Source organism: Poromitra crassiceps (assembly GCF_964638095.1).
Source record: "Poromitra crassiceps genome assembly, chromosome: 13".
Classification (NCBI taxonomy): Eukaryota; Metazoa; Chordata; class Actinopteri; order Beryciformes; family Melamphaidae; genus Poromitra; species Poromitra crassiceps.
In genome coordinates, this window is record NC_139644.1 from 20,177,487 (window position 1) to 20,191,555 (window position 14,069).

The 14,069-nt window shown below is 44.8% G+C and overlaps 1 protein-coding gene across 1 annotated transcript in view; it reads left to right on the forward strand.

Moving 5' to 3' along the window:
- Positions 1-13,511, forward strand: part of LOC310787513 (G protein-activated inward rectifier potassium channel 1-like) — a gene marked incomplete at both ends in the record, with an annotated part of 18,957 nt that extends 5,446 nt beyond the window's left edge. Inside the window, 2 exons of the mRNA XM_083648951.1 lie at positions 7,590-7,806; positions 12,847-13,511. Coding sequence (XP_083505077.1) covers positions 7,590-7,806; positions 12,847-13,511 — 882 coding nt within the window. The remainder of the gene's footprint in view (positions 1-7,589; positions 7,807-12,846) is intronic.
- Positions 13,512-14,069: the final 558 nt, after the last annotated feature.

Sequence of the window (14,069 nt, forward strand, 5' to 3'; positions counted from 1 at the left end):
GTGTGTAAGGGGGGGGGGGGGGATTGAGTAAAATTATTTACAGACGACGTGATAGGTATGGTGTTAGGTATGGTGTTGGAGCTGGAGGCAAATATACTTTTTTTTCATTTAATGTATTCTCACAGCACCTTCTGTAGCAGGAGACAGGAAGATTGGGGGATGGGATGGATAGACTCGCCACTGGCACTAGAATTGATTTCCATTTCTTTTCCTAACAAGAATATAGAGATGCAATTATATTGTCGCTGGAGGGTCAGAGGTCGGCCTTGGAGGCATTGATTAGTGAACCCCAGAACCTGAGGACCGGAGAACCTGAGGAATCTGAAGTCTCCTTTGTGCTACAACACACTGGAGAATATGCAGTCTGCATAGCTGTATAGGATACTATGTTACACTGTGGCTGCAAACAATGGTGTCCATTATTTTGTGTCACTGCTATTGAAGTTAGAAAAAATAGTTTGTTTGTTTTAAAACACCACTACCTCTTCAAGCACCTTACATAAGCCAGTTGACAGTATTCTCATATGAGCCTTGCTATATTTTCTACTGCCAGGTAGATGTATTCACAAGATCACAATAAGGCAATGAATCCATCTTGCCATGCTGCCAGATATGCATTTGAAACAGATATGCGTTTGAATGCATCCCAGCAGTGGGCTGGACCAATCAGCATCGAGGCAGCTACGGGTGGGATTTAGGTGTGATGACAGCGAGCAGCGAGCCCATATAGACGGTGATAGACAGATGGTTCATCCAATCACCTGCCAGTTTTTTTTAAAGCACCTGCCCTTTTCCAAACAGTTTCCATGTGGTGCGTCAGGTTAAGGAATAGTAGGTACCACCAAAAATCCAATTCTCATGAACAGCAACGAACTTGCCTGCTCTGTTCTGCTTGTGAACCAGAGGCCACCACCGGTCACCTAATCAGTACGACCTTGCCTGGGACTTGCCTGTTGATTGACGAGGGCTTGGCAGAGCCTATAGGCAGGGAGTGGAGTTGACTATACGAGACCTCTTTAGGGTCCAATCAATTTCATTTAGCACCTGCCTTCATCCATGAGCATCACTCACAGCCTTGACACTCTATCTGCTTGTAAGCAATGAAAAACTCACATTGCCTTTCTAATGATACTGAGCGCTCGGTCGTGTTGACTGGCTCGGTGAGTGAGTGATCAGATCTCAATTTATACGCAGCCGTGGCTATCGAATCGTAAGTGGAATTCACAGCCCCCCTTTGTGTTGCTGCACTCATTCACTATTTTGTTCTTGATTTCATTCTTTATTTCTTTTTTTTTTACGGTGCACTCTGGCTGAACCATCTCCCCGAAAGCATCGAATCAATACATAAACAGTGCCTGTCAGGGTTTTTGTCACTGCTCGGGGGAGATGAATGGGGCGCTGAATTTGTTTGCTGAAGCAGTGTCAGATGCACACAGGAAAGACAGCAGAAACAAACACGCTTATCTTTGAATCTTTGTGCAGGGAGCAGCGTAGGCGAGCGAGCGCCACCGGAGGGGGGGCTTGCGTCAGCAGCAGTCCTTGCGTGTGTTTGCAATGCATACAGTCATTCGTCTTTTTTAATGATCAGCGACAAAGGCTGGCGAGTGAAAAGCGGAATCGCCCTGAGCCGCCGTGGGATAGCCCGCGTGGAGGAGCGATGCCAAGCAGCTATAGCGTTCGCCGGCCATGGTGTGAGCACCTGACAAGCCAAACAACAAATGCCCCTAAACCCAGAGTCAGCATAACGAATTCTAATCCGATTCTAACATAAATCTAAATGAGCGTCTCATTGATATTCACGGGGGATATAAATAGGCCGTCATGTTCTCTGGCGATGCAAAACCAGTTTAGTCATGAGGTTGGGGGGGAAGCCACAGGGCAAAGTCACTGAGGTCAGGATGAGACCAGGCACAGAACAGACTGGTACAGGTCGGACTGGAGGGGGGGGGGGGGGGGGGGGGGAGCGAGAGAGAAAAAGAGAGAGAGAGAGGGGGGGCGAGGAACCAGGGAGATGTAGTGAGGAGTAAGCATCAAAACAGTTTCCAAGGCTGTTTTTAATCAGATTTACCGTGACTGTGAAAATCTGTGAAGGTGTTTGTTTGTGTTTCCAATGACCTTGTAAACCACCTCCTGCATGTTGCCATCCATAAAGCACTTGCTGCGTAATATTAAACTGAAGGGGGAGAAAGTTGACCCTCCGCTACAAAAAAACAAACATATCTGGAGTACAGCATGCCTCTGTGGGAAGGATCAGATGTGTGTGAGTATTTGGGGATTTACATAAAGAACAAAAGATCTGGAAATGGCAACAGGGCTTATAGAGGATGGTTGGGACTGTGTGTGTGTGTGTGTGTGTGTGTGTGTGTGTGTGTGTGTGTGTGTGTGTGTGTGTGTGTGTGTGTGTGTGTGTGTGTGTGTGTGTGTGTGTGTGTGTGTGTGTGTGTGTGTGTGTGTGTGTGTGTGTGTGTGCGCGTGCGCGTGCGCGTGCGTGCGTCTTATGGATGGATGGGTGGGCTGGTGGATGACACATCTCCCAATTATCAGAGTTTTAGGTGAAAATGTAGGAATCTGAAAAGAGAACACAGTATAAAAATTCACCGTCGGCATCAAACAGTTAAGGGGAAAATCAACTTGACACTTTTTCACACTTTTCTTATGTTATGGTTGATTGTTGGTTTGTTGGTGTTTCTTCACTATATTTGTAGTTCATTATATTGTTTGTTTTGAGGCAATTTTTTTTAGAATAAAATTGGAAATATCTCTGAGACAAAAGAGGAGTGACATCTACTCTATCTTCATTGTTTTTAATGGGAGGCTTCGCAGAGATAATCTTGACGTTTGAAGATTGTCATTTTTCTTTTGTTTTAAATGACACTGAAATAACTAGCTTTAATCATTACAAATTTCGAAACACACAGGCCTATATTTAGCTGGGTTGATCATTCCTTCAAGCTTTCATGCTGAAAGAGAAAAATCACAAATTGATTGTAGGTAAAAAAGCGGTAACACTTTACAATACTTTAACAGAAAAATTGGGTAGTTACTGAGGAACAAGTCAGGAACTAACCATTAGTTCATGATTAGTTCATGAATAGTTAATAGGTAGTTCCTTAATGGTAGTTACTTAAGAACTGACCATTAGTTACCATGTTAACGAACCAGTAAGTAATGATTACTTCCTTATTTCTTTCCCGCTAGTTCATGAGTAGTTAATGGGTAGTTACTTAAGAACAGACTAGTTACCATAGTTGTTACTAGGGATTTAATCATTAGTTCATGATTACTTCACCATTAGTTACCATATTTGTACCCCCTCAAGTAAAGCAGGCCATCATACTTAGTTGTTACTAGGGAGTTCATCATTACTTCATGATTACTTTACCATTAGTTACCATGTGTGTGCCCCTCAAGTAAAGCAGGCCATCATACTTAGTTCTTTCTAGGTATTTTCATCATTAGTTCATGGTTACTTTACCATTAGTTATCATGTTTGTGCTCCCTCAAGTAAAGCAGGGCTTCATACTTAGTTGTTAGTAGGGAATGCATCATTACTTCATGATTATCTTACCATTAGTTACCATCACCCTATAACAAATAAATACAAGAGTTGTTCCAGGTGTGAGGTTTGAACCCTTCGCCCCAAGATTGCAAGATTATTAGTCTGGTTCTCTACCAAATGAGCTATCCGGACTGTTAAGCTATATCATTCGGTAGAGCCTATACTATGTATTTGCAGAGCCGGAGACCAAGTACTTTTGACATGAAGTAGTATTTGGGTGGAATATACCTTTAAAGTATAAGTACTTGGACAGAAAGCAGTTTTAGTATAGAATATACCTTTAACACTAAGTACTTGTCCAGAAAGTGGTATTTGGGTAGAACATACCTTCAATACTATAAGTACTTGGTCTCTGGCTCTGCAGATACATAGTATAGGCTCTACCAACTGTCACAGTTCAGTTGGTAGAGAGTCAGACTAATAATTTTGCCATTCTGGGGCCAAGGGTTCAAACCTCACCTGGAACAACTCTTGTATTTATTTGTTATAGGTAGGGTGATGGTAACTAATGGTAAGATAATCATGAAGTAATGATGCATTTCCTAGTAACAACTAAGTATGAAGCCCTGCTTTACTTGATGGGGCACAAATATGGTAACTAATGATGAAGTAATCATGAACTAATGATGAACTCCCTAGTAACAACTAAGTATGATGGCCTGCTTTACTTGAGGGGGCACAAACATGGTCACTAATGGTGAAGTAATCATGAACTAATGATTAATTCCCTAGTAACAACTACAGTATGGTAACTAATAGTCTGTTCTTAAGTAACTACCCATTAACTACTTATGAACTAGCGGGATTTCTTTATTTTTTAAGGAAGTAATCATTACTTACTGGTTCGTTAACATGGTAACTAATGGTCAGTTCTTAATTCTACAACAGCATGAGTGAATACTGGATTCTGATTGGCTAGCAACAGTGGTAAATAGGCCAACAATCTACAGTTCGGCTCCAACCGCAGTATCACTCCGCTCCCTGATGAATGAAGAACACCTGTGCTGACTCCGCCCACTGTTAGCCTGTCAGTCTACAAATCTCTAACAAGGAAATGTCCGATTTCGTAGTAACGTTTGATTTACTGGGTGGATTGAGTTTTGAGCAGTGGTTAGATGAAGATGAAGGTGAAGTGAACAAAGAACGACATGGTGAAATTGGGGAGAGAGAACTGGCTGAGCTTGAGTTGTCACGGAGTGAACCTGGGACTGTCAATGGAACTATATTCTGTGGCGGAAGGATAAATGTATTCTGAAACCAGTAATGATTGTAAATAAATGAATTGAATGTTACAATTGTGTATTTTTTATATTATGTGGTAGCTATTGTAGAAAAGAAATTTACCACTCGAGGAAGGGGGTTGTGGCCACATTTACCACTGGTACAGGGTTGTGGCACGAGGCGAACTACCATTAAGGGTCATTAAGGAACTACCCATTAACTACTCATGAACTAGCGAAATAAAAAATAAAATAGATTTTTTTAAGGAAGTAATCATTACTTACTGGTTCGTTAACATGGTAACTAATGGTCAGACAGTTCTTAAGTAACTACCATTAAGGAACTACCTATTAACTATTCATGAACTAATCATGAACTATTCATGAACTAATGGTTAGTTCCTGACTAGTTCCTCAATAACTACACATTTTTTGTGTTACAGTATTGTAAAGTGTTACCAAAAAAGCTTTTGAAAAAGCAGTAAGCCTGCTTTCTGACTGGAGTTGACAGTGAAATCACACAAATGAAAAAGCAGTAAGCCTGCTTTCTGAGTGGAGTTGTAAAATCACACAAATGACGACATGAAAAAGACTTTTGAATTCCTGATTCAAGATGTTTTCCACATCTCCCGGAAAAGGAGGACAGACAGACAGAGAAAGGTCACAGAGGAGAAACAGATGAGAGGGTGTAACAGATTGAAGGCAGGAAACAGTAGAAACCGCTTCCAGTTCAGACGTCCAAGACCCCGCTGCTGTGCAACACTGTCATCTGAGCAATTAAATGTTTCTGCACCACTTAACACTCTGTGGGCAAGTCCTGTCCAAACACAGCTGACTCCCACGCCCGGCCGCAAGTCCTCCTGGAAATCAATGTGAGGCAGCGAGTCTGTAACCACAAACAAGGCACCGATGAATATTCAAGAGTGAACGGCCTCTGGTGAGAGAGAGAGACAGAGAGAGACAGAGTGGGAAAATGTTGTCTTCACTTCCATCATCCCTTGGCCTTTATTCGCCATGTCTCCCGCATTAGATAAACATGGCACTTCCAGGAGGGGGACGCAGAGGTCGTTTTACAAGCTTCCCCTTTGCAGCTTCAGGGTATTGCTGGAGATATGATGTGTCCTCCATTACCAGAGCGGAAGACTAAGGGTGGCACTGCCAGAACATGAGGAACAACACAACTAATAATAGTAATAATAATAATAATAATAATAATAATAATAATAATCATAATCATAATCATAATCATAATAATCATAATAATCATAATACTCATAATAATCATAACAATCATAATAATCATAATAACTGATAGCATTTATTTAGCGTCTTTCTAGATCAGGGGTGGTCAAAAAAAAAATCTGGAGGACCATACTGACTTACATGCTATGTGAAAAATATCATCATAACTAAAACCCCAAAAATACTTTATAGTAAATTGTCATTTTTTTGCAGATAGTCATAATTATTCTACTCGCCAGTCGTCAGAAGGTCGGTTTTTGTTGCCTCCATGCAGAACTAGTCTATTTCAGAGAACAGTTTATTACAGAGCAATGGTGGCATGGAATTCTTTACCACATTTTTTGATTTCACAAAGTAATAAAACATGCTTTAACAAAAAACTAAAATTATATCTGTTTACACAAGAACTGTAAAATATAACATGACCTTTGTTTTTGAGCTTTTCATTCATTGTTATAAAGGAATTTATTTTCTCACTTATTCAATTAATTACATATTCAATTATTATATAGAGCAATTGTATGTATTACATAAGTTTTGAGCTAGTGTTTGTGGTTATGTGTTTTGTTGGTTTTTGCCTTGTGTGTCTAAGTGGTTGTAGTAGCATGTATGAGTAAGAATGATACAGATATGTATATTTGTAAATAATGTTTGTATGTGAATATAATGTATTTTCATAATTGAAGTATTGTAAAAAATTAATGTGGACCCCAGGAAGAGTAGCTACTGTTTTTTTACAGTAGCTAATGGGGATCTAAATAAACAAACAAACAAACATAAAGTAAGCGAAGGGCCGCACATTGGAGATCATACCTGCCACTCACGGGAGTCTCTCTATTATGAACCCTCTCTCCCACTGTGATTGGTAATTTCTCCTGTTCCCGATATCATGGTGATACAAATCCAATGGCTGTAGCAGATGAGAATTATTAACATAATGCAGTTTGAGTTTTGGGGAGTTGTGTTTTCGTTTGAGGACTTTGGGGGATGGTTGGATTGAGATGGTCCAGGGGGGCTGCATTTTGCCCACGTGTGTTCTAGATACTCAAAGCGCTTCACATACTGTATCAGGGCAAGGGGCCGGGCCGGGGGGTGGGGTGGGACTCAACTCAACCACCACTGATGTGTAGCACCCACCTGGGTGATGCACGGCGGCCAGTTTGTGCCAGAACGCTCACCACACATCAGCTATCACGGTGGAGAGTTGAGGACTGAATGTGCCAATTAGATAGTGAGGGATGATTAGGTGGCCATGAGTGAAGGAGGGCCTGTGTTGGAATTGAGCCAGGGCACCATGGGGTTACTTACACCCCTTTGCAAAGAGTACCGGTGGGATCTGACCACAGAGAGTCAGGACCTCGGTTTAAGGTTTCATCTGAAGGACGGTGCTCACTCACTACTTTACTGGTGTGAGGAGCCTCTATATGGCTCTGGGTGACTGGAATCCATTCACACTGTATTCCTATTTCTGTAGCACTGTTTACATATAATCCTCTCTTTCCCCTCTCCTTCTGATACTCTCTCTCTCTCTCGCTCTCTCCCTGTCTCTCTCATTTTCTATCTTCCAGTCTCGTCAGACCCCTGAAGGGGAGTTCCTGCCTCTGGACCAGTGTGAATTGGACGTTGGCTTCGGGACGGGTGCGGACCAGCTCTTCCTGGTGTCCCCTCTCACCATCTGCCATGAAATCAATCCCAAGAGCCCCTTCTTCGACCTGTCCCAGCGCTCGCTCATGAACGAGCAGTTTGAGATCGTCGTGATCCTGGAGGGCATTGTGGAGACCACAGGTGAGGAGGCGTCGCTCTCGCATTCAGCACACGCGCTCGCATCAGCCGCTTTCAGCTCCTTCCTGTTACGCCTAGACATCCTTCCCACCCCTATCTCCTCCTCATTTCTTCGTTCCTCCCACTCCCAAATGCAAATCTTAATGCATTTATCAATATCAAGCCAGATTACATCCCTGTCTAATAGATACTCCTAATCTAGTGAAAGACTTCTGTGAAATCTCATTGCTCTGCTCTCCCTGTCTTGCATTATTTGAAGAAAGCATGGAGCCGGGGGTGGACGTGGAGGTGGGGGGGATGGGGGGGTGGAGTGGGCGCGGAGGGAGGGGGGCTGGGGGTGCAAGTGAGAACAACACATGAGAATGACAACCTGATTGAGTTATGAGGGATATTTGATTACTGCGGAATCGGTTTTATGCCTACTCTATGCATAATAAAAGCCCGTGGTCATAGATGTGCATGTCACTTTGATGAATGAGCATCAGTCGAAGTTCCACTCTGTTTTTCACATGACAACAGAGAGAGAGAGAGAGAGAGAGAGAGAGAGAGAGAGAGAGAGAGAGAGAGCGGAGATCATTCTGAGGTGGAGAGTGAGACGTGGTCTACAGCTACAGCTGTCAGCGACAGGCCGCCACGCTGGGATGCTGCCAACAACAACACTGCTCTCTCATGTGTCACATTTAGCAGAACCAGACTTCCCTCCTGCAACTTCCAGGCTCACAAAGAGAAATAAAGCCGTCTGTGCTGCTGTGTGTGCTTCCTCTTTTATCTCCCTCTGCTTCTCATTCAGCCCCTTTTGGTTTGATCTGTTTCTCTCCTTCCCCCTAACCCTTACTTTGCCATTGTCCCAGCAAACACCACAGTGCTGAAGAGGCTTAGAGACTCGAGCATGGAGGGAGCGATCAGCAGGGAAGCAGAGAGGCAGGCATGCAGCATGCTCTGTGCCCTGTTGATAATGTCATTAAATCACGCTGCAGCCAGACCTTTACTCAAGCTGTGCTGTGGCACTCTGAGCAGAGCGGCAAGCAGCAGAGGAGGGAAGCCATGACACTCTGAGCAGAGCGGAAAGCAGCAGAGGAGGGAAGCCATGACACTCTGAGCAGAGCGGAAAGCAGCAGAGGAAGGAAGCCATGACACTCTGAGCAGAGCGGAAAGCAGCAGAGGAGGGAAGCCATGACACTCTGAGCAGAGCGGAAAGCAGCAGAGGAGGGAAGCCATGACACTCTGAGCAGAGCGGAAAGCAGCAGAGGAGGGAAGCCATGGCACTCTGAGCAGAGCGGAAAGCAGCAGAGGAGGGAAGCCATGACACTCTGAGCAGAGCGGAAAGCAGCAGAGGAGGGAAGCCATGGCACTCTGAGCAGAGCGGAAAGCAGCAGAGGAGGGAAGCCATGGCACTCTGAGCAGAGCGGAAAGCAGCAGAGGAGGGAAGCCATGACACTCTGAGCAGAGCGGAAAGCAGCAGAGGAGGGAAGCCATGACACTCTGAGCAGAGCGGAAAGCAGCAGAGGAGGGAAGCCATGGCACTCTGAGCAGAGCGGAAAGCAGCAGAGGAAGGAAGCCATGGCACTCTGAGCAGAGCGGAAAGCAGCAGAGGAAGGAAGCCATGGCACTCTGAGCAGAGCGGCAAGCAGCAGAGGAGGGAAGCCATGGCACGGCAGTGTCACGTTAGTCTGACTCAATGGAAGTAGGCTGTGGGGATAAGCTCTACCATTGGTGCCGCCCATTTCAGTCAGAATTCTCCTCCCCTTCTGCTATTTGCTTGTTTTCAAATGTGGTTGTGGTAGTAGGATAACAATGTGGTTGTGGTAAAAATTTCACTTCTATGTAGATGACACACATCTCAATGTCAGCAATGCGTGTGTGTGTGTGTGTGTGTGTGTGTCTGTGTGTGTGTGTGTGTGTGTGTGTCTGTGTGTGTGTGTGTGTGTGTGTGTGTGTGTGTGTGCATGCGTGCATGTGTGTGTGTGTGTGTGTGTGTGTGTGTGTGTACGCGCGTGTGTGCATGTGCATGCATGTGTGTGTGTGTGTGTGTGTGTGTGTGTGCGTGCGTGTGTGCATGTGCGTGCGTGTGTGTGTGTGTGTGTACGTGCATGTGTGTGCGTGTGTGTGCGTGCATGTGTGTGTGTGTGTGTGTGTGTGTGTGTGAGTGTGAAAGAGAGAGATTCAGATTCTAGTAAGGCAGTTGTTAGATTCAAAATTACAGTCTCACACAGAAGACATGGAAATGCACCTTTTAAACAGTGCCAGTGATGGCTGCTGCCAGGTATTTTCCATAAAGCCATCTTCAGGGACACCCTGCTGTCCCGATCTGCCTGCCAAGTGTTTGCATAGTTGTTCTGAGGCTTTTTATTTAAATGCAAGATGCACTAAACATTAACTGAATACCCATATGACACCTGAATGATGAAACAAAGCCAGTGTGCCTCAGCCTGTCACGCTCTAAACCTGGAAGTTTCCTCTGCACCTGCTAGTTATGATATACCTCTACAGACAATAGAAATATACTCCTGCCTTATGTTATACCTCTACAGACAATATAAATATACTCCTGATCTGCCTTATGTTATACCTCTACAGACAATAGAAATATACACTTGCCTTATACCTCTACTCTACAGACAATAGAGATATACTCATTATCCTGATAGAGAGTAGCCTGCTGGGAATTGCCCCAAACTCAACCTAATGATTAAAGCGCAGTCATTCTTACACCAACAGGCATCCCATTAACCCCAACCCATTACGAGAAACTATTATCCTCTCACATGGAGTTGCTGTCAGACCCTAAATTTACAATCAGCCGCTGTTGACACAGCTGTTAAGATTGCTGATTCCCTCCCCAACTTGTTCCAATTACGCCTCAACCAGACTTGATGGATTCACATGCAGTCGGCCTAATAGCTGTTGGTTCAGTTCGTAGAAGCAACTTGGATTCTGTTTGACAAATCAGAAAAGCCCAGCAGGAAGACCGGCATGGTTTTCTCAGCACAAAAGGGCCTAGGTAAACCTGTAGTAGACAGACACTGTGAGTGTACGTGTCTCTTCACCAAACAATGACAATAAATAAATCTGTCCCAAAACACTCTCAAGCCACTATCTGATGAATCAAGTCCTGATAGTTCAAGATGACTGCCACATTCATTCCTGAGCCAAATTTTTACAGTCTCTTTTATGAAAATCCTTTTTGTACTGTAGACCAGCAATCTCCCATCACATTTGAATACCAAGGAAACAGATCAAGCAGCTTCTCTCCACTCTCGGCGAGACTTTATATCAAACCATAATCTGTCAAGCCTTCAATGACCTTAGATAATACGCTTCTGTCTTCTGTTGTGATTTAACGCCTATCTTGCGAAAGAGATATCAAGTTGTCCACATCAATGGTACATGGTCACTTTTGATTAGATTTATTTGAGTGAGTGAGTGAGTGATTGATTGATTGATTGATTGATTGATTGATTGATTGATTCGGATTCTAGTAGAGCTGTCTGCTGAGTGTCAAGGGGGCCATGAGCAAAAACGTTAAAAAAAACGACAACAGAAAAAATACATAAAATGCTTCCATACTGCTCACCTGGCATAATCCAAGTCTCCACAAGCCCTGAATATACCAAGTTGACTTGAAAAGATGTCATTTACACCCTGTTTTTAGCTGAACTCTTCACTGTAGCCAGGTGCGGCCGCAGGTGTGGGGGGGGCTGATGAAGCTGCTGCACCAGCTGGCTACAGTGAAGATTTCAGCTAAAAACAGAGTGTAAATGACATCTTTTCAAGTCAACTTGATATATTCAGGTTCAGATTTCAACTAAAAACAGAGTGTAAATTATGTCTTTTCATCTCAACTTGGCATCTCAGGGCTTGTGGAGACTTGGATTATGCCAGCTGAGCAGTATTACAGGAAGCATGTTTTGGGTTTTTTTCTTTGTTTTTTTACGTTTTTGCTCATGGCCCCCTTCACACTCAGCAGACAGCTCTACTTCCGTGACGCGGCCGGTCTCCATTTCTACAAACTGAGACTGCGCCGGCTGCATTCTACTGCATGTACAGTAGTACAATGACTGTATGCAAGTACCTCATACAACCCCACTTCAAACAAACTGAATGATCCCTTTAAAGCCCAGCCTTTGAGCTAGTTACACGAAATAATACAAATTACCTTTATTAGGTGTTCCATGGTTGAAGATGAGTTGCTGAGAGTTGTATCAGGCTATGACATAACACTGGAAGTATCATCCCTCAGAGGTGGTTGAACTCCTACTTCACAGCTAACTCAAACCATCATGTTCAACAAAACAGCTCAGGTTGTCGCAGAGCCACTGGATCAGAAAACATGTATTTACCCTCCTAAGTGCTTATTGATCGCGAAGGACCCCCGACACAAATAGAAATGTCAAGGAAAATATTTTACAAGAGCCGAGGTCCAACAGAAATCTCAACAGTCAGTTCAGAAATAGAACCAATGGTTACCGTCATTGATGTATTGATGTAGGCGGGGACAGTGCTAGAGGGCTGGTAATGACCCTGCACACACTGAATGCAAAGACACTGATATGTCAAAATGAATGGCAAAAAAAGGGTCTGTCAGGACTGACGGTACATGGCGTCCAGGGGGGATTATGCAAATGTACTTAGTTCACATGCTAACATTCCACTTCACATTTCATTAGAGATCCTCCATCACATATCATGCTCCTAGTTGATTCCAGAGGCAACATTAGAGGCAACATGCCTAGAATTGGGAGAGAAATAAAGTAGAAATTGTCTCTCCCCATTAGTAGTCACAGTAGTTGCTTCCATCTGGATCTCCAAACAGTATTTAAGTCCAGGGCCTGACTGGCAGGAAAGGTAGATTGCATGGGGAGCATGGGGCAATGATCCCAGAGGCAGTGAAGAACAGCAGAGAGAAAGAAGCTGAGAAAGAGATGTACCATTTTGTTTTCCTCTGTTCCAGCCACTGAACCGCAAAATACTTTGCAAAGATTTGCTGTACAAAACTGTAATGACAGCTACTAAAATAGTTACGATCTTGTCGCTCTCTCTTAGGTATGACATGCCAGGCACGCACGTCGTATACTGAGGACGAGGTTTTATGGGGCCATCGCTTCCTGCCTGTCATGTCTCTGGAGGAGGGCTTCTTCAGGGTGGACTACTCGCAGTTCCACAACAACTTTGAGGTGCCCACCCCGCCGTACAGCGTCAAGGAGCACGAGGAGAAGTCTTCGCTGCCATCCCCCATGTCCACCCCCAACCCCGCGCTGGGCGAGAGCCACGGAGGCCGCCGCCACCGGGTGTTTTCTGTGGACTGCATCAACGCCTCGGAGGAAGGGGGCCGCCAGGGGGGAGCTGGGTGCCGGCTGCCCAGCAAGCTGCAGAGGATGAGTTCGTCGGGGAAGGAGGACCTTCAGAGGAAGGTGCTTCTGCTGGGCTCACAGCACTCCGAGAAGGCCTGCAGCACGGGAGACCTGCCCCTCAAGCTGCAGGGCCTCAGCTCCTCGCCGAGCCCCGAGGCCGAGACCCGGCTGCAGCTCAAGGCTCTCAAAGTGGGCTTTGAACCCATGACCCAATCCACCGGCGATCTGTACCAGCAGAGCCTGCCGCCCACTCCGGGCCCCGCCTCCATCCCCATGCACAGCCCACTGCTCTCAGGCAGAGGCAGGCCAGAGGACAACCTGCCGGCAAAGCTGCGGAGGATGAACGCTGACCGCTGAGACCCAGACGGTCCCAGATAGACATTGACCACAAGCTGGCCGGCCTGACCACAGGCAAGCAGGAGGCCACGTGAATGGATGCTGATTTAGAACTGTACTTTACCCTGGGAGACAATGATTGGAAAAAGATTGATGGTTTACTGAGAATTTATTGGATTTTTTTTGTTGTTTTTTTGAGACACAACCTTTACAGGAATTGCTGTGATTTCTGTGTTTAAATATAGCAAAGGCATTCATCTTATGCACAAATACACACACACACACACACACACACACACACACACACACACACACACACACACACACACACACACACACACACACACACACACACACACACAGTCAGACAGACAGACAGACAGACAGACAGACAGGCACGCACACACGCACGCACGCACACACACACACACGCACACGCACACGCACGCACACACACGCACACACACACACTTCACCCTTCACGCAAACTTTCATCAACACTGGCAACAAACAATCATTGTGAAACACTTGCATGTATACACTCGATTTGTATGCACCACTACACTTCATAGTCAATCT